The sequence below is a fragment of the Canis lupus genome, chromosome 5, assembly GCF_048164855.1.
Source record: "Canis lupus baileyi chromosome 5, mCanLup2.hap1, whole genome shotgun sequence".
Classification (NCBI taxonomy): domain Eukaryota; kingdom Metazoa; phylum Chordata; class Mammalia; order Carnivora; family Canidae; genus Canis; species Canis lupus.
In genome coordinates this window covers 46,917,554-46,944,252 of record NC_132842.1, presented here as the reverse complement: position 1 = coordinate 46,944,252, position 26,699 = coordinate 46,917,554, and the positions used below count along the sequence as shown (strand labels likewise).

The window sequence follows — 26,699 nt, the reverse complement described above, 5'->3', positions numbered from 1 at the left end:
ACTGTTGTTGGAACAATCAAGATAGGAAAAAAAATTCCAGGCACTCACCTCTATCTTACCTGTTTAAGAATATTTTACCTATCAGAAAGATACCCCACCCCCCACCCCAAACTGACACTTTTAAAAATTAACCTGGTCTTTTGAAATACCATTGTTTAAACTTTAACACAGTTTTCCCTTCAAATTACTTAGGGATGAGGTAAGCAATCTTTCTGCCTTGATAACAGCAAAACTAAAGAGAGTCCAGCTAAGAGGGTCACTGAGAACAGTTTTTATTCTAAAAGAACAAATTCAGCAAATTCAATCATGAAGGAAAAATATGCATTAATTAATTTCTGTTAAGATAAACATGAACTATTCTAAACAACTTCGTAGTTAATTTCTCTAATTTACTACTTTCTGAATACCATGTAAATTATGTCTTTTCTCGAAGATAAAGAAATTTTATATTAAGAAAAAGTTTGTTGAGAAATATAAGGTTGGCAAAGGACGCTGATCTCAATGACAAGTTTCACGCAAGTGAGAGAAATCAGATTTCATTGCAGATCTAGTGTATTAAAACAAAATGATGTCAAATAAACTTTCTGCATTTTTTATGCATACCATTTTATGCTGGCAGGGGAGAGATTAAGGATTTAGTATGTCTAAAAATAGTTACAGGTTAACAAGTTACCAGTATGACTATTTTTTCTTTCCCTGACTTGATTAACTGTCCCCTATTTGACTGCTATTCCATTTTTTATTTTCTTTTAAAGCTAATATTATTAATTAATATTAATATTAATATTAATTAATTAATTAATTTTAAAGCTATTCCTTGGGGTTTTAAAGATTTATTTATTTATTCATGAGAGACAGAGACAGAGACAGAGAGAGAGAGGCAGAGACACAGGCAGAGGGAGAAGCAGGCTCCGTGCAGGGAGGCTTGATCCCAGGTATTCAGGATCAGGCCCTGGGCTGAAGGCTGCGCTGAACTGCTGAGCCATCCAGGCTGCCCTATTCCTTGGTTTTAAGGAACACGTTCAGTCTTATTTTCCCAGTTAGGAAATAGGGTATCTTAAGTTCAGTTACAAGGCACTGTACGTGATCATTATTATTTTATAAATCTATTTTTAATTTTTATGAAATCATTTTAAATTATTATTACCTTTAAACCTTTCAGACTATTGATACAATGAAAAATGACAACAAACACAATGTGGAAAATTCCAGCCAAGTTATTTTAAGGGTCATAGAAACACCAAAAGAGAACCTTATAGTTATATATGATTTTTTACCCAACAAATTTATATTTCTTTGTTTAGAGTCAGTCCATCTATCTCTTGGTGCCTCTCTGAGATAGTTAGACCTTGATAATGGTTTAAAATCCCTTATTCATCAATTTTGTAATTATTTTTCAGGACAAATTTAATTTATTTAAGAGAGAGCATGCATGAGTGGGAGGAGGAGCAGAGGGAGAGGGACAAGCCGACTTGGTGCTGAGCACAGAGCCCAACACAGGGCTTCATCTCAGGACCCTCAGATCATGACTTAAACTGAAATCAAGAGTCTTCACTTAATTGACTGAGCCACCAAGGCACCCACTCCCTTTTCTTTTTTTGAGCATGGAAATCATTTTAGCAAGCATGGAGGGGCAGAGCCCCAGAGAACATATGAAGCAGAGTTTGAGCTCAAGAGGCTGGGAGGTAGGATTTGCTTTGTTTCAGAGATGAATCCTCTGAAGGTCAGTATCCTTCAGTGCCTGTTGATTAATTCATAGACCTTTTCCAGTGAAGTTTTCCCGTGAGTTCCTAATGTCAAGAGCAGTCTTTCTGAATCTTAAGCAGGTGGTGTTAAAATCTACTTGTGTAGTATCTCATTCACCAAATATACATAATGGAGTCCCTTTTGTGCTTATTAAGTGCTAAGGCATTGTCTCAAGCTCTGATAATACGGTGATAAACACAATTGATAATTTCCACACAGAGTTTTTGATAGCCAAATGTATTATATATTCACTAAACTTCTGAGTGGACAAATGAGTAAGTAAAAGAATGAAAGAAGCAATCTCAGGGGTACCTGATTGGCTCGTCAGTTAAGCAGCCAATCCTTGATTTCAGCTCAGGTCATGATCTCAGGGATCTTGGCATCAAGCCCCACATCAGGCTCCATGTTTAGCCAGAAGTCTGCTTAAGGATTCTCTCTCTCTCTCTCTCTCTCTCTCTCTCTCTTCCACTCTGTCCGTACCCACACTCTCTCTCACTCTTTCTCTCTCTCAAATAAATAAATCTTTTTTTTTTAAAAAAGAACAATTTAAGTGATATGAATCACAGAAACCATAGAAAAGCTGTGGGTTTTTTTTCCATCAATGTATTACAATAAACTATATCAGAGAACAAAATAATAATAATAAAGCAGATCACAAAGTCAATATAGTGTAGTAACAGAAGTATGGACTCAGATTAGACTTAAATTGAAGGGTCACCTCTTAGTAACTGTTTCCCTAAGCAGTTACTTTTCCTCTCTGGGCCTCACTTTCCTTGTCTGATAATGTGAACAATAGGGTCGCCTTTGTTTATTCATTCAGCCATATTTTCTTGAATACTGCTTAAGTATCAAGTACTTTGTTAGAACAAAGGGAAAGAATGATAAACCAGAAATACCATAGTCCTTGCCCTCATGGACATTGCAATTTGCAATGGAAGAAAAATGTTAGTACGTAATAACACTAAATATGATGAGTGTTTTGGGGCTGGCTTTTTGCCTGTTTCCTTTTAGCTCCATTTTTTACTTTTCCCCTCCTCAGTCCTTAGGGGAGGCTACCTCCTGAAAGCCATGATTTCCAGGTTTGCATCTGTTGGTTGTGAGATGGATTCAGTATTTTAGTGGCACCACCTGCAGCAGCATTTCAAGCAGCAGCTGTGCCTCAACCAGGGGACCTCAGACCCTGGAAGTATCTGGTCTTCTTTCATTCCTTCAGATTAGGGGTGGTGATGACATCCTATTGTTTCAACCCTTTAGAATGCTTCATGATCCCTATTCAGCATCTTGCCTCTTCTGTCACATTGTGTAGTGAATGATATTAAATTTACTCCTTTTGAACTATGTAGAGTATTTCTCTTTTGTTAGTTGGGTGATATTTGATAAAGCTTTGATAAAAGAGTGACAGAGAAAGACTCTACATTAGAAGTAGTCAATAGGGCAGCCCAGGTGGCTCAGCGGTTTAGAGCTGCCTTCAGCCCAGGGCGTGATCCTGGAGACCCGGGATCGAGTCCCATATTGGGCTCCCTGCATGGAGCCTGCTTCTCTCTCTTTCTCTCTCTCTCTCTCTCTCTCCCTCTCCCTATCTCTCTCATTAATAAATAAATAAAAATAAAAATCTTTAAAAAGAAGTAGTCAATAAAGATTTACCTGGGAAAATAAGGTTTAGGCCAAAGCCTCAAGTATAAGGAGGAATGTATCAGTGGAGAAGGGGGAAAAATATTCCTGATCATATAGTGAAGGGAGAGAAAATGAGGTACATTTTGAGAATTGAATATACATGGATAACTGGAGTGTGGAGTATCAGGGGGAGGGAGGAAGGGCAGAAATCTTAGAAGGCTTTCAAGCTTTAAGGATTTTGAATTCAAGCCAATTGGAAGGCATGGCAGTAGAGTGATATGGGCATTGTTGTTCCCTAAAGTCAGTAACCACAGTGACTAGAATTGTTTGGCAAGGAGACAACCCTTTAGGACAGTCACAGATGGTAATGGTGCGATGGAAGAGATTGATGGCATGGCAAGAGAGATTAATGAACCAGTTGGAGGGATGGAGATACAGGTAGAGTCTGCATGTCTTGGTAACTGGCCCCAGGAGATAAGGTTTAGGATGGAGTTAGAATTGTCCCCCGGATTCAAAATAGGGCAACTAGGTAAATACATGGAGTACAATTCACAGCGAGAGGAAATACTTAACCTGAGAAGAGTCATGGTTAATGAGATCAACCAAACGTATGCAAAATTAGGAGACCAAGAGGACTCTGCCTCAGCCTGGAGAAACACCAACATTGGAATGAGAGGGTAAGGAAGAGGCTGAAAAATGAACTGAGACATGAACAGAAAGGAGAATGAAGAGAGTTAGGTGTGTGTGGTAGAAGCCAAGAGAAACGAGTGTTTCAGAAAGGAGGAAGTGGTCAGTAGGTTTGGAAATGTTCATTGAATAGTAAAACACAGGTCACTTGGTGACCTGTGAGAGAAATGCCCCTAGTTGTGGGAACGGAAACCAGATGATGGTGGGTTGAGGTGTAAGTATGAAGGTAGAGTCACAACAGTTGTTATAAAGAAAAGTATTTCAAGGTTTGGCTCAGAATGAGAAGGAGTTTTATTTTTTTATTTTTATTTTTTTTTTATTTTTTAATTTTTATTTATTTATGATAGTTACAGAGAGAGAGAGAGGCAGAGACACACAGGCAGAGAGAGGGAGAAGCAGGCTCCATGCACCGGGAGCCCGATGTGGGATTCGATCCCGGGTCTCCGGGATCATGCCCTGGGCCAAAGGCAGGCGCCAAACCGCTGCGCCACCCAGGGATCCCGAGAAGGAGTTTTAAAGGTAGCTGTACCAAGAAGTAGGAATTGAGCAAGGCTTCATCAAAGATGGGAAATAATTGATTCCATTTGAATCCACATGGAAAGGATTTGGTAAAGAGGTAAGGCGATAGTGGGGGATAATTGATGAAGCTGGGTCTTTGAGGACGTGAGGGGGACTGAAGACCCAGAGCCCAGCGGGAAGGAGGGTAAAATGGAAAATCATGAATATGGGTGCAGACGAGTTTGTCATTTTGGTGGCTGGACATGGAGAACTTTCCTTTTTGATGGTTACTTTCCTTTTTGAAAAGAACAAGCATCTGCTGTGTGTGGAAAGTAGGGAGCCAAGTGTTTGAGAAAAAGGAGAAAGGATGGTTCTTATAGTCTTTAGAGAAAATAAGAGATGATTGATAGTCACTAGAATTTTAAAGTGTATGTAAGCTGCTTGTATTATTGTTATTTCAGAATTATTAGCAGCCTTGCCATTTTGCATTTTATTTCTCATGCTGTTAAACCTCTTGAAGTACACAGTCATCCTTTTGACCACTAGATGGAAATGACGCACTCTCTGCTAAAATGCTGACCTATCATGTTCCTTTTGTTACTAGCCCATACTGACTGATAGAATGATAAATTGACTTGTTAACTCCTAGATGTGAACTAAGATTTTTTTTTAAAGAGAAAAATCTTAACACATCCCTCAATTTTACCTACAACTTACGGGGCAGAGAAAGACTATAGTGCCATAACAACCTTAGGAAACATACAAATTGCTTTCATACTAAGTGTAACATGCCTAACATACCATCTCGCCCAAATTACTTGCCTTAAAAATGCTAATCATTTGGCACGAGGAGACTATTTGTGTCGTCAGAATAGAGCTTTGGCTTCCCATTTTATTTGAAAGTAAACCAGAAATTACATTGCTCTAGATCTCATTATTGTACATATAGCCAGAATACTGGAAAAATAACTTCCAAATGGCAAACACCAGAAAGAAACCGAATTCCATCAGTCTGCTCCCATTTGGTAAACATGTGTGTGCTCTTGGGTAACTGAAATGTCAGATATCCATCCAAATCTTTGCTTTCAAAAGGTCCTGCAAATAGTGCCATTTAAGTTGAAATGATTCAAGGAAATCAAGTCATTCTAGGGCATTTCCTTACTGTTTCATAGTGAAGTTTGGGAATGGGAGTACACCATTGCCAGTGGCCCTTTCCTGCTGCTATCAATCCCTTGCATTCCCACCATGCCCCAGCAGAAGATGTTACACTGAGAAAACCAACACAAGTAACTGAGTTTCTAATATAAACATTCTTAAAGTACTGAAAAGAAAGTTGTCCTTTTGAATCCCAAACTCCAGTGATTTGATATATGCCTCCGTCCTTGCAAGGGACTTATGACATGTAAGGAAAGGGAGTTCATTTTGAATGATTAATATGAAAATTCCCAGTTGAAGTAAAGAATACTTTCAGGGACGTCCGGGTAGCTCAGTGGTTGAGCGTCTGCCTTCAGCCCAGGGAGTGATACTAGAGTCCTGGGATCCAGTCCTGCATCAAGCTCCCTGCATGGAGCCTGCCTCTTCTGCCTGGGTCTCTGCCTGCGTGTGTGCGTGTGTGTGTGTGTGTGTGTGTGTGATGAATAATAAATAAAAGCTTAAAAAAATACTTTCATACACTTAGTTTGGGATTTTATTGAGTAGGAAACTGAAAGTTTCTGTTTGTTTGTTTGTTTGTTTTTAGCATTTTTGAAGGGGTATAGGTGGGAAGAAAGGTACATGAGCCTGATCTGAGAGAACGTGTGGAGAATTCCTGGCACAGGCTTTCCAGTGCCTTCACATTGCTTGGTAATGAGCCTCAATTTGGAATGGCCAAATAATTCACTGTCCAGGAGTAAAAGGAAGACTCTTAATAATTTCGCTGGAAAAACAGTAGCAAACCCAGAAGCAGGGAAAAGCAGAGCTGTGTCGGGCAGAGCAGGGAGCTCATGAGCAACGTGGGACACTGTTGGGGAAGGGGCATTGAAGCCATTCACATTTGAGCACGTGTCTGCAAATGGTAGCGTGTGCATCTTTCAGTGCATCACTCGCATTGTTATGTGATCAGTAATCTTTCAGATCTCCTATGAGGTCCTGTCAGCCTCCCAACCTGGAATTGGAGTCACCAGACAACATGCCAGTGGAAGGTGGAGGGTTGGAACAGATTCTCCTGGGGAAACACTTTCTTATTTTCTCTCTTAAAATTTCTATTTCCAAATTACAGCATCCCTGCCTTCATTCTCTGTGTTGGCACAGGAAAACAGCAACAACAAAACCCCCAAACAATAGAATTGAGAATCACCACTGTAAAGACTGTTCTTTGAATTGTAGCTGCAATTGCTTTGGTTGTAAATTTGGTCCAAATTGTAATTTGGATTATTGTTATAATGATCCCTGGGAATGATACCCTGGGGATTGAAAATTCAAGGAACTTCATTCCCAATTTAGCCAGCGCTCAGAAAGCCTGAGAAGAGGAAGCCTGAGGCACTTGGCAGAACAGAGCCCAGAGCAGGGATTTGAGAGAAGGGAAATAGAGAAAACCTCTTTAGGGTGGCCGAGAGAGTGCTGAAACATGGAACTTCTGCCTCAAACAGCAGCAACCTCTTGTTACCAATCTTCTTAGAGTTCCTTACCAAAAACATAAAAAATAAGAGAAGGTGCCATTTTATGTTATCAACTGCCGTAATCTTTCTCAATTGAAGCTCTCTTTGTCAGCCTTCTTTGTGTGAAGAAAATTAAAAAGATCTCCCACTACCTGTTCAAACTATGGACTTTTGCTTTGCTTCAGCCAGTTTAGATGGTTATGCTGGGGTAACAGACCACCCTGATGTTTCAGGGGCTACGACCACAGTTCTGTTTCTTGCTCTTGATGCACATCCTTAGCTGCTCCATGGTGCTCTGTCCCTTACACTTTTCATTGAGGAACAGCCCCTCCTGGGAGGCACAAGAAGTGAGGGATGGCAGGGCCACACAGTGGCTTTTAAAGCTACTTAGAAATGCCACAGATCTCTTCCACTCTCCTGCCCCTGGCCAAAGTAAGTTGCATGGTCACACTCAATAGCCATGAGGCAGGAAATAGGACCCTTGGAGAGGAATGAGTTTCAAATTCATTAAATATTTTGTAAATAACATCATCTATCACAGTCTTCCAAATTCATTACACAAGTGACTTAAAATCTTTAAGATATATTCTGTGTACTGCCCTCATGCTATCTCCAACATTATTTTCTCGCTCTGATAAATTACTCTTGTTTTCTTTCTGAGCTGTGCTTACAAACTCACACATTACCCAGGAGCACTGTTGTGCTTGATTTACTTGTCTGTCTCCTTTATTCGACAGTGGGCCGTTGAGAGCAGGGGCAATGTGATATCCATCCATGAGTCCCTAGCATGTGGTTGGCATGGAACAGAAACCTTAATAAGCAGCTATTGGCTGCTAATGAATAATAGATAAATGAAGGAGTGTTTGCATTGCCTTCTCCACCTTGATACCTCACTCCACTATAACAAGCAATCTTGCAAAAGAAGCAGAAATCACTGTAGAATCTTGGAGAATGGCTTAATGTTTGCTAGGTGGAAGAATATGAGGAGGCAGATCCACAGATAGAAAAGTTGACAGATTCACTTGTAGTGTTGTTGAGTATGGGTAAAATTCTTCTTGAATTGCGTCCTGAACATGAGTCCATGTATCACTGTTCACTGCCGAGTCTGACCCATCCCAGAGAACTAACGAACTGGGACAATGAACTGCCAATGCAGAACCCAGTCTGACAAGTCTAACCCTTATTAGATTCTCAAAAAAAAAAAACATGTCTTGAATCACCTGCACATATGACATAAAGTCATTAAAGGAATGTGTAAATCAGTCACTATTTTTCATGATGTGACATTTTATTGTTTACTCATTAGTGAAAATCTGTCCAATCAGAATGTCTAAATACAGCTTAACATCTGACATTGACTCTGGAAATTAAGTTTTGTTTTACTATTTTAAAAACACATAGGAAGAGAAAAGAGGAAGGGAGATCGACTAGAACACACCAGATTTTTATATATTTAAACACTGGTTGATGCAGATTAAGTATTCCTAAATGATGCCTGTGGGAAGCTCTCGACTTCTTCTAGGGATTTACCATTGTTCAAATGTTTGGAGGATTCCCCTTTTGAACTTCCCTTCAAAGCCTGTGCTACACATTTTCTGTTTAGTTCACTGATGACACATCTCCATCTGCTAAAGGTGGGTCTGATTCTATGAAGCTGCCAAAAGTTCTTTGGCATTAAGTCTGATGATTAAAGTGGATGATCCAGTTAGCTAATGTTGTCTGGGTCAAATGGGAAATGACTATAAAAATCAAGTAGCTGTTTTCTTATGCACACTGCAAATGGCCTATAATGATAATTCCTAAGGGGTTAGCCAGAAATGTCATCAGCCCCACTAGTGCTCACTCAGCAAGCGAGCTCTATTTATCTACTGAAAAGTCATTCTCATTACTTTATAGGCAGTTTGCTTAGTAATTTCTTGAAATTAATATTACTAAAATGATAGATTATAGGTCATATTTATATAATATTTGAATACATAAAAGATTACAAACACACACACATACATATGTACACAGACAGCCCAATTAGCAAATTATTCTTTTACAGCTGTTTTGAATTTCTAAAAACAATCCATAATATGCTCTTAAGCAAATGCCTCTATTACATCAGAAACTCCTAACTGGCAGATAATACCAGATAAATTACTTCATTATTGGATATTATATCTATAGACCAATAGAGCTTCCTTTATAGTATTCAAACTTGGCTATATATTACCATGTGGAACAATCAGTGACAAAAGACTATCCATAGTGTGCTAAGTATCATACTTTCTGTTCTTTAGCATTTCTAGCTATTAAAAATAAATTATCCTGTAGAACAGAAAGAGATGCATTTTTTTGAAGTGTCATGTGTCCTCTTGGTACAAATATGTGTAAATAAATACATACATACATATGTATATAAGCAACATGAAATAATTCCCAAACTGTGAAATTTTCTGCTAATGAATCTGAAGCATTTAATTAAGACTAGCTTTAAGCTGTATCATGCGTGAAAGTATTGAAAAGTACAGTTTTTTTTTTGAAAAGTACAGTTTTGACTAAACCATTTGGTATTATCAGGATCGTGTAGACAGATCATGTAAATTCTCATTAAATAATTGTCTTTATAATAGCAGTAAGATCTATATATTCAGGCAGCTTAATCTGCAACTTCATAGCATATAAATGTTGAAAACAGAATTTTCAGAAACTTTGAACATGTCACCATAAACCAGAACCAATAATACATGTCAGTCCCACTAGAAAAGTATTTCCTGGCATAAATTCAGTATATGTTTCCTTTTTATTTTTTTTTTTAAGATTTGTTTACTTTATTTGTGGGGGGGTACATGCATGTGAGTGGGGAAAGAAGCAGCGGGAGAGAATCCTAAGCAGACTTACTGGTGAGTGCAGAACCAGATTTGGATCTGGGCTCCATCTCAAGACCCGTGAGGCCATGACCTGAGCTGAAACCAAGAGTTGGCCACTTAACCAACCAAGCTACCCAGGTACCCCATATGATTCTTGAGTATATAAAAAAAAATGTGCTACCAAACAATTTCTTCCTTCACAAAAAGTGATTATTTTTATTGACCTTGGTTTAAATACAGGTCTGTATTGGTAAGCTAAAACTTTTTTAAATGATGTAGTGGCAAGTTGTTGAAACTTACAAATAAGGTAATGCCAGGACTATGCTAAAGCTTTGTAGAACTTTGTAAAGAGCTCTTTGTTGAGAGTTGAAAATAGTTTCTAGGAGTGAGAAGATGTGGCAGCAAGGCCAGGACTTACTCTAGCTGAGTGCTAATATTTGGATTAGAATTTGACCAGGTGATAACAGATAAACTTCTTTCCCACCTCCGAGTTGCACTTGAACCATCTTCAAGGCAAACACTGCAAGAAGCCAGGAGGAAATACATCAGAGTTTTGTAGCCTGGGTGGGAGTTGTGTCACACTGAAGAATGCCTGCCCTGTCTAAAGGAAATCGTGAATGCTCTGGTCTCAATCCACCATATGGGAATGGAGAGGGGTGGCCTACATTTTAGACCTCATAAATTTTCAGAAGAAGTCTAAATCTCAACTTTTTGTGGCATTTCCTGGGCTTTAAATATTGGATTAAAGGAAAAAAATAATAGTGTGTCAGTCAAACTCAGGTTGGCTAGCCATGTATAGCTCCAGGGCAGCCAATTCGCCTACTCAATCCTGTACCTACCTCCTCAGTGCCAGAGTAATTCCCAGTGTTTCCCTTGTGTAGAAGTACTTGAATTTATCTGCAGCTCTACGCAAGGCCAAAGGTCTATAGCCAAGCCCTGGATTTACTTTTGGTAGCTTTACAAATGCCCAGAAGTGTTCTCCTATTTTTCTCACCATGCCCTAAGGATAAATAGCCCAAAACAAAAAGACAAAGTACCTTAGCTATTGTGAGCCTTGAAAGGTTCAGGTCAGTTACTAAAATTAGGGTTGTTTCATGTGAACAGGGTGTCCCTAGAGAAATGAACTAAAGAGTGGGATTAGGTACTTTCCTTACTTGATCTCTACTAGTTTAGTTCTTAGCAACTTGCTAAAAATAGATTGCTTCACATAGTTACCCCACTGTACCACCCAAAAAAATCTGTACATATTTTTCATGTTTGTCTCTTTCTTTTTTTCCCCATCACCAGACTAAATTTTGCTATTACCTGCTTTCTGTTACCTTTGTATACGAAAAGTCAGGAGAACAAAAGAGATACTTCTCAGTTGACTAAGGTTATTTCTTGGAATATAAGAGGGCAAAAATATAAGCAAGAATGAAATGCTTAATAAATCTACTCTGCAAATACACATTTGTGGTTTAAGAAACACACTTCAAAAAAAAAATAAAAAAATAAAAAAAAATAAAAAAAAATAAAAAAGAAACACACTTCATTGATTTAAAATATGCTTATACCATCTGTTCTCTTGGGTATTAACTTTATCCATGATGGTAAAATAGTCACATGTTAAATAAATTCTAGATATTGCACTCTTGTTGATAATGGCAATGACATTGGTAATTCAGATGACCTAGCCTTTTTCTTTCTCCATGTAATTATAGCATTGATTTTTCCCATATTAGAAAGGAGGACAACTAAGTATATGCTTTTTCTTAAAAGGATATCGGTTCAGAAATTCTAACATTTCTTTTATGGAAATAAAAATAAAGTGCGGGCACTGAGGGGGCACTTCATGGGATGAGCACTGGGTGTTATTCTATATGTTGGCAAATTGAACACCAATAAAAAATAAATTAAAAAAAATAAAGTGCGAACATACGCTATCTTTGAAGGTAACATTATGTAAGCATTTGGGCATAATATTTGCTGTCTTTATTTCTTTATGTAAATTCATAAGAGAAATTATCAGATTGTGTTATGCATATTTTAGAATGATGCAATCAATTGTCTTCTGGGATTCTGTTGTCTGTCTGGAAAGATATAGAGCAAGAGTCTCTGTGTAAACTGAATGAGTTTACTTCAGGGTGGATATTGATTTTGCTCTCCCTGAGCTCATACAACATTTTATGTTTGAGCCACACTATGTACTCTCTCACAATGACAAGCAAATTTATTCATGTGTTTGAGTCTTTCTTCTACAGAATATTGTAAGCTTTGTGAGATCAGGGACCATTTGATTCTCCTTTGTGTCTTTTATTCTCCTGGACTTTCCTAAAGCCAAATAAATAATGAGTAAATGCTTATTAATTCTGTAAAATAGGGGAAAAGATTTAAAAAAAAAAAAAGCTGTCGTTTAAGTTAGCACATGTTGTAGATGGTGAAGGTCAATGACTTCTTTAATCCACCCCTAACTCAGGTGTATAAACTGTCTTTTTTTAAGCCCCGGCTCTTCCTGTGTGAACCTCTGTGGCATTAGGGTATGGGTGAAAGGGTCCTTGAAGACATTTTGAAAGCCTTTCCAACAGATGCCTGGTTCTCAACAGCCCTTTGCTGCCAGGCAACCTTCCTATGTTGTTCCATTTCTCTTCTTTAAAATCCCGCCTTATTTTTAAAGAGAGGATAGAATTAGGTAGGCATCATTATTCTTTGCCAAATGTCTCTGAACCATGCATTAAATGGAATGTGTCTTCCCATTTCTAGGCAAAACGATACCAATCTAAACATCCTCGGTCATAGTATCTTCTGTGAATGTTCTGTGAGTGCGCCTCTTCAACTGAGAGAGGTCTGTCATTTGGTCAGGGAGCGTGCACTCAAAGACCCTCATGCCTTGATCCTTTCCATTACCCATTAGACTTTCTTGCTTTTGTACTGAGCTATTAACTTGCTGATTTAGCCGTGATATAAAACTTGTTGGCAAAACACATTTTCATTCCCCATTTGTATTGACTGTCTGACAGTCCACGTAAGTTACACTGCCTTGGCTCAACTAAATTGTTTTTTCATATTACAAAATATTCTTATTCAGTTTAATATCTGAATGATCACCCAAGATACTACCTAACATTTCTTTGACTCCTCTTGACAAAGCATTCAGTCTCATTAATAAATATATCTAATCCCATGCCAGGGTGGCTCAGCAGTTGAGCATCTGCCTTGGGCTCAGGGCATGATCCCAGAGTTCCAGGATCAAGTGCCACATCGCGCTCCCTGCAAGGGAGCCTGCTTCTCCTTCTGCCTATGTCTCTGCCTCTCTCTGTGTGTCTCTCATAATAAATAAATAAAATCTTTTTTTTAAAAATCTAGTCCCAAAGCCCATTTTTATCATTTGCATTTCCCAGTTCACAGGATTAGTCATATCTCCCTACAGTCTGGTAAATGCTATAGAAATAGCATGTTTTTATTTTGGCAAAGTATTTGAAAAAGTCTCTTGTGGTATAGTTGCAGATATAGTGGATATATGAGCCAGATGAAGATGCAGTTAAAAAGACTTATTACCCGTTGAATAACGTAGATAAGAAATAAGGAATAAAGAGTAACTATTTGCCTGGATGGAAGATTTTTTAATCAGTCAAATGTACAGAAAAATGAAGTTGAAAGTGATGTGAATACACTGAAATGCACAGTCAGCATCAACAAATATGTTTACTAATAAAAACGGCTGTAGTATTAAGGTCACAATTAATCTTAATTGGATAGTGGAACCCTAATGGAAATGGTACACGAGTTAAGAGTGTGAGGAGAATTGCCTTTTTTTTTTTTTTTAATTTATTTTTTTTTTGATAGTCACAGAGAGAGAGAGAGAGGCAGAGACATAGGCAGAGGGAGAAGCAGTCTCCATGCACCGGGAGCCCGATGTGGGATTTGATCCCGGGTCTCCAGGATTGCGCCTTGGGCCAAAGGCAGGTGCCAAACCACTGCGCCACCCAGGGATCCCCAGGAGAATTGTCTTAAACTTCACTCATAGATTTACAACGAACAGAGAGATGGAGATAATTGTCTCTTTCTGCTCCAGAAGAATCATATCACACCCAGAATGTTGGTTTCATTTCAGATATAACACTCTAAGAGGAATCAAGAAGCAGAAGTAAGTCCAGAAGCATGATAGGAACAATCGAAAGAACTTTGGTCAAGTGGCCTAGAAAAGGGAAACTGGAGCCTTTCATTAGATGATCACCAGGCAGTCATATTAAAAAAGAATTGGGTCTGTGTTTGAATGACTCCAGGTCTACAACCAAGAGACAATACTTCTAAAAGATGAAAATTAATTTAGTACAAATGACTCTACAACATTTGGATCTGCTCAAAGTAAGCATGCTGCCCCATGAAGCAGGGTGGGCCTCATACCAAGAGGTATTCACCCAAAGCAGATACTTGCTTCTCCCTGGAGAGTATTCATGCATTAGGAGAAGACTACATTTCTAATCACTTCTATTAAATCTTTCTATTATGAGAACTGATTATATGAAAAATTCTTAGCATAGTGCCTGATGTCATCAATTAAATGTTCAGTAGATATTAGCTTTAATTGTTATTGGTAGACACTAATTTATGAATTTGTAAGTGACTATTTGTCTAAAGGAAGTAAGTAAAGAGAAGGCTACTCTTTAAAGTTTTAGCACAAAAAAAAATAAAAAATAAAAAATAAAAAAAAAATAAAGTTTTAGCACAGCTTGTGTTGCCAAATAATTAAGGGAATTATGAGTAAGTGCCTGCGGTACATGTAATGGATTTACTCTTAATTTGTTACCACTTTATGTTTTCTATAATTGCCTTTACATTCTATGTTACCTAGATTGGGGATTTATTAATCAAATTTAACAGGAGAATTCTAAGCAGTTCCTAAATCATAGTTGCTTTTATTAAATTATCTAGGGACTAACATAGCAGTAGCGCATCAACAAAGGAATGAATCATGTCAGAAAAAAAAATGGATCTCTTCCATTAATTAAGAGGAATGTTTCAATTTAGGGATTTGTAGAATCTTAATAACAGTAATATTCTAGATCATGTTAGCTTCGCTGAATTTCTTTCTCAGGTGATAGATTTGTTTATCTCTCAGGATTGCAGCTAATATCTGTTGAAGGCATTCACTAGTTCACTCGCTCAGTCAACAAAAAATGTACTAGGACTGTCTGGGCCTGCATCTGTCTCCTCACCTCTGGATAGTCTTCTTTTCCCCTTTCTTTCCTTTTGAATCAGTCACCACAAGAAGAGCAGCACCCCTCAGACACTTCACAACCTCAGATCCTGACCCCAGGGGTCCTATCCCTGAATTCCTTATGTCCCTTCCCTGCTGTATTTTCCTTCCTGTCATTTATCACCACTCTTATGTATTATACCTACCTGTATGTCTATCTACCTGTCTCTACTGGAATGCCCATTCCATGAAGGCAGGAATATTTGTCTGTTTTATTTGTTCCCAGATTCCTAACACCTAGAATAGTGAGTTGGTAAATATTTGTTGAATGAATGAATAAAGCTTAAATGTCATGGAAACTGAAACTAGAAAGGTGTCATGTATCCTCCAGGGTTACCTAACCCATTTTTGTCAGTGCAAGGTTATGAACCAAAGTCACTTGGCTTAAAAAAACAGCATCCTCATTTTTGATCTCTCCCTTAATTACAAGTAACTCCAGGATTTCCCTGCTCTATGGATTTGAATACTAGGGGATAAGTTTTGTTATCATCTGAATTTAAAAGAATATCCAGATTGGTGCTTGGCCACCTAATCCATGTCTGCGTAGATTATTCTTTCACATGTTGTTTTCTCTCTGGATTTACTCAATCTGGTTAAATTTATCATGACTTTCCCTATTATCCGTTATTGTTTCTTGAATCATTAATGCAGATCCTAGAAAAAGTATAAGCAGTGATGGAGTTAGAGAAGCAATAATGAATAAGACTCAGTCTTTGCTTTTGAGCTTTTTTCACTCTAGTGACAGCCAGCCTTGTACATGTGCAGTCTCGGTGCCTAATGATAACCAGATAATTTTTAATCCAAACAGTGATACTTTTGAGAATAAAAGGACACACTATTTAACAATCAAACTGGGACAACAGCTTATACTCTTTAGGCAAACTGAAGAATACGGTCCGCTAGTTTTAAAAAGTTACCTATAAACCATGAGTGCAAGTTCTTTTTTGTAACAAAGAGTTAACTGAGCATCTATTTTATGTAGAGCTTTATGTAGAGCTTTATGTACCAATACTGTGGATAATTCAAAGATGAGAAAATCATGAAGCTGACCATCTTGTGGTTTATAATCCACTTGAGAGAGAACATTAACAACACAGTATAAAGAAGTAAATGATGGCATAGGTTAAATGTAAGTTTGATATTAGCCAAACACAAGGTTTCAAATAGGATCACTGACATTGAGCCACTCTTCATCTCTGTCTCATAGGTGGTCATTTGAAGTGCATCCTGTCATAATGCGTGAGTTGGGCATTGAATGCATTATAGGACTTTATCTAGTTAAGAGTCAAACCACACACACACAAAAAGAGAGAGAGAGAGAGAGAGAGAGACCATTTGCTTCTGTGTGTATACCGAGTAGATGTTCAGCTCATGCTGGCTGGTTGGCCAACTGACTGAGGTAGAGAAATGAATTGATGTATTTTTTAAAAAACCATCTAGCAACCAGATATAGAACAGTCTTTGCCAAAAGACTCCTCTCTGCTTGACCAACTAGAGGGAGAACTTACAGCATGATTATTTTTCATCTTTAGATTTTATAATGATACAAGACATTTGGTTATTTGGAAGGTAGCTCACAAGTGCTTTAATTCTTTCCACTGGTTCCTACTGTTGGAAATTCTTTCACAGCTGAATTTTGGCAACAGTGTATATCTTGGCAAGTAGAATGTGCTTTTTAAGGATGAAAGTGTGGGAAGTAGTATAGGACATCTGTTGAAGAAGTCATGTTGTCAAAGCCCATTATGTATATTAAACTCATTTGTTTCCATTTCTATACCTTTTAAAACAAAATGTCACTCCATTTAACATTCAAACAGTTTACTAAAAAACTTGGAGATACGAATTGTGTGGGCTCACCTGAAACTTCAATGAATGAGCATCATTTTATTCAGTTGATTTTATTGCTACTTTTAACTCAAACTAAACTTTGGATATCTAATGGGTTTGTTAAGATAAGACTATCAGCAGTCATGGGCAGTTACTGGGAGTGAAATTGAAACCAACAGAATTTCCTGTCCTTGGATTAAACAAAACTGAGAACAAGCAGAAATAATTTAGCTTTTTTTCATTCCTGACTTCTTCTAAGGTATTATTAATACTGGGTCCAAGTACTCTTCTCCTTTATTGTAGTCAGTTTAATAAATTTAACTTTATGTGATCAATGGTTTCTGCTGGGCTTTTGAAGAATTGGCAGTTAACAAATAAAATAAAAATTTGAGAGAAATTGCTCCTAATGGGGATGCTACTAGATGAATACATTTTTTTTTTTTTTTAGAAGCTGAGAACCTATGGTTCATTCATCCTCAAATTGCCACCTTTTGAAATGAAGCAGCTGATTGATTTAAATAAAAGTTATCCTTACTTTAAAGTTGAGTTGGTCCTGCTGGCTTTTTGATTTATGGTACTTTATGTTTTTTAAGTTCTAAAAGGCATACAATTGTGTCTCATTGGTTTTCACATCTGAGGAACTGAGTCATGCTAATAAAATTTCCGAGAGAATAATAATTTATACACTGTAATGTTAGCACTATCATTTATAACTGACGATATAACTGGTCTAAGAAAAACACCAATTCTATATGACTCCCATCTTCTATATAACTCTACTTAAGAACCCAAATTATAGATCAGGAAGTTGCTTGTGAATGTCAGTCAGATCAGGGGAAGTTGTATCTCCTTAAGAAAGTATTTAGCTTTTTTAGTTTTTGCTGTATTTCAGTTTATAATTATTCTTTAAGAATGTTTCCATGGGATGCCGGGGTGACGCGTTTGAGTCTCCACTCTTGATTTTGGCTCAGGTCATGATCTCAGGGTCATGGGATCAAGCCCCGAATCAGACTCTGAGCTCAACAAGGAGTCTGCTTGAAATTCTCTCTCTCTTTTTCTGACCCTGTCCCCACTTACATGTTATCTATCTATCTATCTATCTATCTATAAATGAATGAATGAATGAATGAATGAATGAATGAATGAATAAATAAATAAATCTTTTTAAAAATATCCATGTAAATAACTAAATCCAATTAGCTGGATTTAGAATACTCAACATTCTTATTATTATAAATGAATTATTTTTTCCAATGTCAGTAAGACCTCTATCTCCTTTATTTGTATTTACAATTATCCTATTGTCCTCCCTTATTTTAGTACATTTTCAAAGTACTGCCATTGCCAAAATTTACAGATTTGTTTTCATTGAAATATATTTCCTAATAATTAATAAGGGAGCAACTGATGGAATAAATTTTGGAAAAGAGTTCTATGGTCTATAAATCTCATCCATACTGTGCTTTATTATTAGCTTTAGTCCCAAAGGATATACAGATTTTAGGGCCTCCATTATTTATAAGAACTATATTCTCTTTTAGTTCACTAATCAAATTGGAGTAATTCTTGGCTACTCCTATAGCTGTACATGAAGACATGCAAAAATGCCACAGACACCAAGCACAAAGAAAAAGTCATCAATATTTTTATTCTCTGCTATGTAATTTGCTAATTGATCACAATCAATATTTTTTATTTTTAGTTGATAGAATCCAAATTTTGAAATTATAGTGACAATCCTATTTTTGTTATTAAAATAGTAACACAAAAGACATCTAGAATATTTAGATAACATAGATAGGGAGAAGAAAATTATAATCATGCATTTTTTCCTATCCAGATATTTTTTTTCTATTCTATGTATAATATTCTTTTTATTCTTTTGTTTTTCAATATATGAATATATTTTTCCTTGGTTAAAAATCATTCCATTCTGTTATAGTATCTTATAACTTAACTTTTTACTAAATTGATGTTTTTGAAAACTTCTCCATATCCTTAGTATTATTTTGAAAACATAATTCCCACATTGTCACATGAAATGCTTTGTATTCATAAGTTCATATGGAGTGTCATGTTCTTTATCCATACTTCACTGACAATTCAGAGCAAATATTAGTATAATAAAAACTCTGATAATCCCTGCTTCCTTATATAAGTCTATCTGTCTTTGTTTAACCTAGAATTTCCCAAATGTATGTAACTTTCGAATTCATGTGTGTGTTTCTCTGTGCTTATGTGTTTAAGTTACTTATTAGAATATTTTAGTATAGACTTATAAAAGTATTTCAGCACACTTTAATGGGTTTACTTACTTTGAATAGATATTCCATATTTTTATTTAAGCATTTGGGCATTAAGGATGTTTTAGTATTTTGGAAAATACTGTGAACTTCTGGAATTCCTTTTTGAATGAAGCCATTTTTTACAAGCTTTGTGAAATGTAATATGTGTAATATTTAAGAAGTGAGCTATCAGAAAAGTAATTTTTTTGTTTTTTGTTTCTTTAAAGATTTTATTGATTCATGAGAGATGCAGAGAGAGAGGCAGAGACATAAGCAGAGGGAGGAGAGAAGCAGGCTCAATGCAGGGAGCCCAATATGGGACTCGATCCCGAGATCCTGGGATCATACCCTGAGCAGAAGGCAGACACCCAACCATTGAGCCACCCAGGCATCCCAAAAGTCAAATGTTTTAAAACAAGTAGCTAACCCTTAGTAGGGCAAAATTGATTAATTAATTAATTTTGAATTTGCCTGTTATATTCTCAAAGCATAGAACATGATTAAATAGAGCCACAATTGCAAGTTTATTCAATAAGCTGAATAACTGAACTGAAATAACTACTTTTCATCATTTTTATTTACTGAACCCAAACTGCCAACCCAGATAGACACATCTCCATCACCTCCAGCTAAAATCTGTATATATCCACCACTCCCTGAGAAGAGATGTTGCTCTCATATTATGGTGGGAGCTCTTTGTGAAATATTTCTGTTTGCTAGCATACAGTGAATAGCACCACTGCTTCCAATGTATTTCAGTAGCAAATATTTTTATTATTATTATGGAGGAGTAGCTAAGTGAGGAAGTTAAGGAGAGAGTTAAGCAGGTCTTTGGAACGTCCAGCACCTTGTAATTTCAGCTACCTTATTTAACAAATAAGTGGTGTTCTGGGCTCTTGGTCACACAGTACAAATAGAGCAGAATACCTGCCCTCCAGAAACTATAGTTCCCTGGTGAAGAGTGCATAAGTGTAGGAACAGCTATGAAACTATGTGCTCTGGTCATATGTAGATGGAGAAAATAGACAAGAAGCATCTCAATGAAACTAAGGAATGGAGAATGTTTTGGGGGAAGAGAGGGCACTTAGGAACAGCCACTCATAGAAGGGAGACAAAAATGTTCTGCTCAAGAGGGCTTATGTTCTTTGAAGGGTCCATGGTGTGAAAGAGCAGCCTGTGCACAGGACACTCCCAGGGTTACTTGTGGCAGATACAGGAGAGGAAGTCGGAGCATGGCTGGAGGGAATCCCTATGCTAAACTTTTGGAACTTAAATTTTGAACTTCATCACTAAATAAATGGAAAGCCATTGAATGATTCCAAGCAAAAAGAATCACATATTCAGATTTCCATTTTATAATGATCCACATGGCATTCAAGTGAAGGATAGAATTAAGGAGGAGAAGGCTGAAAGTATTAACTCTAAGCAATTTATGGGAAAAAAAGAGATAGATAAGAGAGATAGTAAGGAAATTATGATCTGTAGAGAAGGATTACGTAGTCTGGTTTTTGGAGCCAGATTAACTGGTTGCTAACTCTGACTCTACCAATTAACATGCTGTGGTGACCTGGGGCAGGGGTTTCATTCCTCCTTTGCCTTGTTTTGCTCATCTACAAAATGAGCATGGCAATGGTGTTTATTCATGGAATTTTATTAAATTAAAGGAGCGAATTACTACCATTAACGATGTCCGGCACTATAAAAATAACCTGATCGATTTGTTAGCTATTATTTATTGATTCCATTAATTCTATTGTTAAGGTAATGTTGTTGTAATACTATAACATTATTAAATTTTTATAATATTGCAATATAGTATTCTTAATATATTACCTAACATTTATGTCTTTAGGATTTGTGGTTTGATTAGAAGTGATTGTTTTATGGTAGGTTGAATGGGGATAGCATCAGAGAACAGAGAAAGAAATGGATTTTGAGGGTAGAGAAAGAGAATGGATGTGAATTACATTATAAATGCTGGAATGAGGTACCTGTAGGACTCCCAAATGGAATTTTCTCATGAACATTTGATTATAACAGCAGAAAGGTATGGGTTGTGGAAAAACATGTGCAAGTTTTCAACCCCAGGATTATTACTCTTCAGTGTGGGTGTGGCAGAGAATACAGAGTGCAGCAAGCAAAGAAGTCCTTTCCAGCCACAATCAAGGGGAAATGATCCAGTTAATTCTTATTCTGTGACACAGTCCTGAACAAATGACATTCTCATGTCCTGAAAGAATTCCTCCAGCTTTTCAGATTGCCAAACTCAGGCCAAATTAGAGCTCATAGCTGAACTAATCATCTTTAATAAATATTGGAATTATTAGAAAAGTCCTGTGGTCTCAAAATGTTCCTTGCTAGCAATTGCTTTCAATAACTGTTAAGGAGATTACTAACATCCCAAACCTCTAGTGTACTGAAAAATACTAATGTTCTAGATAGGCTAGTGTGATACCCGCCCTTGTTTGAATGTTCTCAAGAGCTTACAATCATGGGAGTGATGAGTGAGATTTGATGCTATACCCATCCCACCACATAATCTCAGTATGCAAAAGCAAACAAAGCATCAGTGTGTAGGCCTGGCCATTCCTTGGTGTGATTTGAGCCCTATTTTGCTGTAAATCATGTTAATAGACCATGGTTCTAATCTGTAGATGAATTTAGGTTCCCCAGTGTTGTTTTTATTTTCCCAAAGGAAAAGTCTCCAAGTGCCTCCAGCCAGCCTCAGAGAGAGAGAATTGTGGAAGACAGGATGATTTGAATTTTCCTCAGAGGTCACTCTCTGCTAATTGGCCAGTGTTCTCAGAAATTCTAGATTCTTGTAAGGGTGGATTTTAGCAGTAATCTCTTCTCATCCCAATTTAAGTACAAATAATGCCCATGAGACCCTGCCAGGCTCATGGTAAATCATTGACCAGGTACAAGCAAAAATGTTCCTGCTAAGAAAACCAAGGAATTTTACCCATCACAGGACATGTACTTCCCTCCCATAGAAGTTTATGTCCTACCTTTCACTTTTTTATTTTTATCCTTTTCTTACGTTTCACTTTTTAAATTTTTATCCATTTTAGGAAATTCTTACGTGAAGCAGCTCTTATTCTCTAATACTGGACAAAGACCCCTAAATCAGCTTGCAGATAAAAAGTACTGCCCATTTATTCTTAGGACTCTAAGATGAGGCAGTAGGTACAAAGGCCTCCTAAATTCAAAACCTGTAAACTATACATAGTTGTGCATCACGATTAAGTAGTACTCATTAAGCACTACCTCCACACTGTAAGATTATGTAACTTGCCCAAAATTATGAAATGTTATCCTGATTAAGAAAGATATACTGAAGAGTGGAAACATAGCTGGGTCTCCCCCGATATTTTATCTTCCTTAATTATCCAAATTAAACAACAAATTTTTGCTAACTATGTTTTGCTTGGCTTTTCTTAATTTTAATGTAGAGTCCAGACTTCTGGCTGGTAGATTTTAGTTCAGATAGGCTGCTCATACCTTTACAGGCACCTTGGTGACGGTTTTGTATTAGCCAGGAACTATGTGCAATCCCTGGGCATTTTGGAAAGCTGGCTTTGAACATCAACAGATAGTGTTGTTAGAGTGTGGGGAAATGGACATCTTTCTACATGACTTGTGAGAGTGTGAACTACTGTAGCCTGTTAAAGAGAAAACTGTATCCAGAAATAAAAGCACCGACTAGTAAGAAAATATATAGATATAGATATAGATATATGTATTTAAAGATTTTATTTATTTATTCATGTGAGACACAGAGAGGCAGAGACATAGGCAGAGAAAGAAGCAGTCTCCCTTCAGGGAGCCTGATGCGAGACTCGATCCCAAGACCCTGGGATCACAACTTGAGCCAAAGGCAGTCACACAACCACTGAGCCACCCAGGCGCCCACCAGTAAGAATATATTAAGAAATGTGTTTATCGTTTGTAGAAGTTCAAAATTATGTGTTCCCCAGTAAAGAATTAGGTGAATAAATAGTGCATCTATTCTATAGAATCTTAGGTAACTATTAAAAAGAACACACTCTATGCGTTTGTTGAGAAATTATCCATGATTTTTTTAAGTACAAAAATATTTAGAGAGTATTATATATAGTATAAGCCTAGTTTGCACAAAAAGGAGGGAGAAATGTGTCAGTGTGTGTGTCTGTGTATATATTATGGGTCTACCTATCTATTGCTATAATTAGCATTAAAAAGGTAGGATTGATAGGAGGGAAAAGATGAGCATTTTTATTTGTACACCTCTGTCATTTGAGATGTTAAAATGAGTGTGCTTCATTTCACAATAAAAAATATATAAAAAAGAGAATCATTAGCTAGAAATGCTTATTGTGAGCTAGAAAACTATCTTCCCTTTTGAACTTAAAAAAATTCTGAATTTAAATGATGTCTGTTATTTAAACCCCAACAGTATCTGAATTTGGGCACTACACAAAAGAATATAGCTTTCTCTCAGCAACTTCGTGTTTGCTCAGGTTCTGGACTCTTAAATAAATAGGTTGTGTTTATTTAAATCCTAGATAAGAAATCATTTTCAAATATAAAAATGACCCTTCATGGTACTCTGAACTCCTCCAATTTGTAGGCTCCACACCAGAGCCTCAGTGGTTCTGTTGCTAGAAGTTAGGAAATGGGATAAGAACTGGTGGGAGCTGTGGGCTAATTAAAGCTAGAACTTTGCTCTGACTTCTGCTGCCTTCAGTATCATTTACAATTTCGCCAATCTGTCTCTCGTTGTTATGAAAAACTGACTTACAAACAGTTGTTAAAGAATATCCTATCAATTTTTCCATAGGTCTTAATCCAGGGATCCAGATAGTGGTTGATTTCCTACAAAATATTTCTAATAAGGAAAAAAAAAAATCAGTATCAAAGTCAAAGTGTTAGTGTATAAAGGCCTTGGCTCACAATTTTTCTGTTCTTGAGGGGCTGAGTTCAGTTGTATTGTGAACAGTAATTTATAAATAAGAACCCACAATTTTTTTGACCAGAAAATTGGAAAGGCATCCGCAATCATTTCTGTCTCATTTTCTACATATCTATAATCAATTTAACAAACAATTTTCCCCTCGTGAAAATATACCAAATAATTGATTATTTCCTCCCTGTCAGATGCATGCTTGGTGTGTAGGTAAATAACTGATTTCCCAACCCCTGTTACATTAGGTTGATGTTCTTTTAGACATTAGACACAAATGGATTAAACCTTGCTGCCTACTCAGAGATTTGGTTGGAGTGGAAAGAGGGTTTTTGTGAAGCTACAGAATTTCTACTTCATCTGCTCAGCCAGTAATTGGTCACAGCCCAACTCTGGTTAGAAATAAGCAACTAGCTTCCTGTGTCCATGAACAGAAAATAAGGTAGCGCATGTAGCCCGGGAGAAATACGCGTTTACTTTTGAAGAAAGGCAGCACCCAGCGACCAGTGAGCAGCATATGTCAGAAATCCATTATGTGACATGTTCTTTCCAGCGTTCCCAGGAATGCTGGTCTGACTACTAAGATTTGTTTTTACTTCCTGTCTTTTGGATAAAATGAGTTTGCCAACGGGCTGTGAGTACCTAACGCTGGGGAAGGTAGCTAGATTCCGAAGCCCTTATGTTCATGGATCGCCTTATGCAATCAACAAGCCAATTGATATTAAGCCACAGAGGAGACGGTAACTGCTTTCCTTTCTTCTAGCTTTTTGTCAGTGAAATTGTGTTTTGTTACCCTTTGGTAGCTGCTTTGGAGGTCCGGTGAGGTGGGAGGGTCACGGTGAGAGATTAATTTTAAAATTCAGCATACTGAACTGGTGGGGAAAAAAAAATTAACCAAGGGAAAAGCTGGAAAATATTCTTAGCTGATCAGCAAACGCTGATCTGGTTTCAGGGTCTGTAGATTTTTAGGTTTTGAGACATTGTTAGTGTTTGTACTACCCTCAGAATCATCCATAATGAATATTTGACAGAGGACTTAGCCGAATAATGGATATATTTGTTAATGGCTCTTTTTACCAAATACCCAGTGTCTTGTGATCTGCCCATAACATTCCTCAAAGCCAGTGTGCAATAAATATGTTAAAATTCTACTAAAATCATTAATTTTTATGTGGTCACCATGGAGGCAAGAATAGGGATAGACATTTTTCCTCTAAAGGAAATATCATTTCCCACATCACACACGCACATGCACATGCACACACACATGTGTGCGCGCGCGCACACACACACACACACACACACACACTACACAGTCAAGCTTAGGCTGTGTAAGTAGGAATCTCAGAGGTGAGCTCAGTGTTTTCATTAGAAGGAAAGAGTATGTGCAGTAAGTAAACCTGTTATGTCTTCCAGCATTTTTATGCAGTGTCAGAACAGGGATGATATGTTTGACTCCTGAGTCCAGAAATCATCCCTCAGTTTTGGTTTTAAACAAAGTCATTTTACTTCAGCATTTCACAGTGAACATCAGAAGCATTTTATAAGGATGTTCCATTCTGTTTATGAAAATGCCAGCTCTCTCTCAGTTGATGAATTCTTGGAAGAAAAATCTAAAATTCTAAAACTAACATATTTTGTTGAAGATTATCATTATTATCTTACTCTTCTACTTTCTTTTTCTAGTAGAAACAAACCCACATACAAACCCACAGAGGGAGCATACATTTTGCCAGGTTTGACCTGTTTATAAACATCAAGTAACATTCACACATTTGATTGATTTAAAAATGTTTTTAAAAACAGTTTTCAAGCCTTCAGAAATGCCTTGGGGTTAGTTTTTCAACTGAAGAAAAAAAAGAGGGGGTGAGAGGTTATGATTTGAAGGGACTGAACTTTTTAAATGTTTTTTGTGGGAAAATATCTTATTCTTTTTCCCAGGGTATCAAGGTTTTTCTGTCCAGGTCTAGCACCATCTGAATTTATAACAGGCTAATAGAAAATAACTATTTTAAGATACTTCAGGAAAACATGTCCTGAGACACATGATAAGTCTCAGTTGCTGTCTTCCCACTCCCTTCTGTAATTAGGGATGTGATACAACAAACCCTCTAAGTGGCCAAGTCTGCGTGTAGATGCTGTGTACCTATTCATGTTTCCTTATTCTTTTTCTGCTTAAAAGTAATCAACTTTCTATATAAGTCAGAGGAGTTATATGTTTATGTAAACTGATGTATTTGTGCATATTATGTAGACTCTCCACATACTATATTATAACCAGGCAATTTCATTTCAGACTTACCCCCATTTAGTTTTTATATTGAGCATCACATTGTATTTTACAAGCAGGCACTCTTGCAAGGCATTTGGCAA

General features: G+C 37.1%; 1 protein-coding gene across 36 annotated transcripts in view; it reads left to right on the top strand.

Moving 5' to 3' along the window:
• The window catches only part of PDE4D (phosphodiesterase 4D), a 1,448,272-nt gene that overhangs the window by 1,013,722 nt on the left and 407,851 nt on the right, over positions 1-26,699 (top strand). Inside the window, exon 1 of one of the 36 annotated variants that reach the window (XM_072826555.1) lies at positions 5,550-25,066. The exons of the other annotated variants lie outside the window; for them this stretch is intronic. Within the exon in view, the coding sequence (XP_072682656.1) occupies positions 24,942-25,066 (125 nt within the window). The 5' untranslated portion in view covers positions 5,550-24,941. Of the gene's footprint in view, positions 1-5,549; positions 25,067-26,699 lie in introns of those variants that run through there. 36 annotated transcript variants of the gene reach the window in all.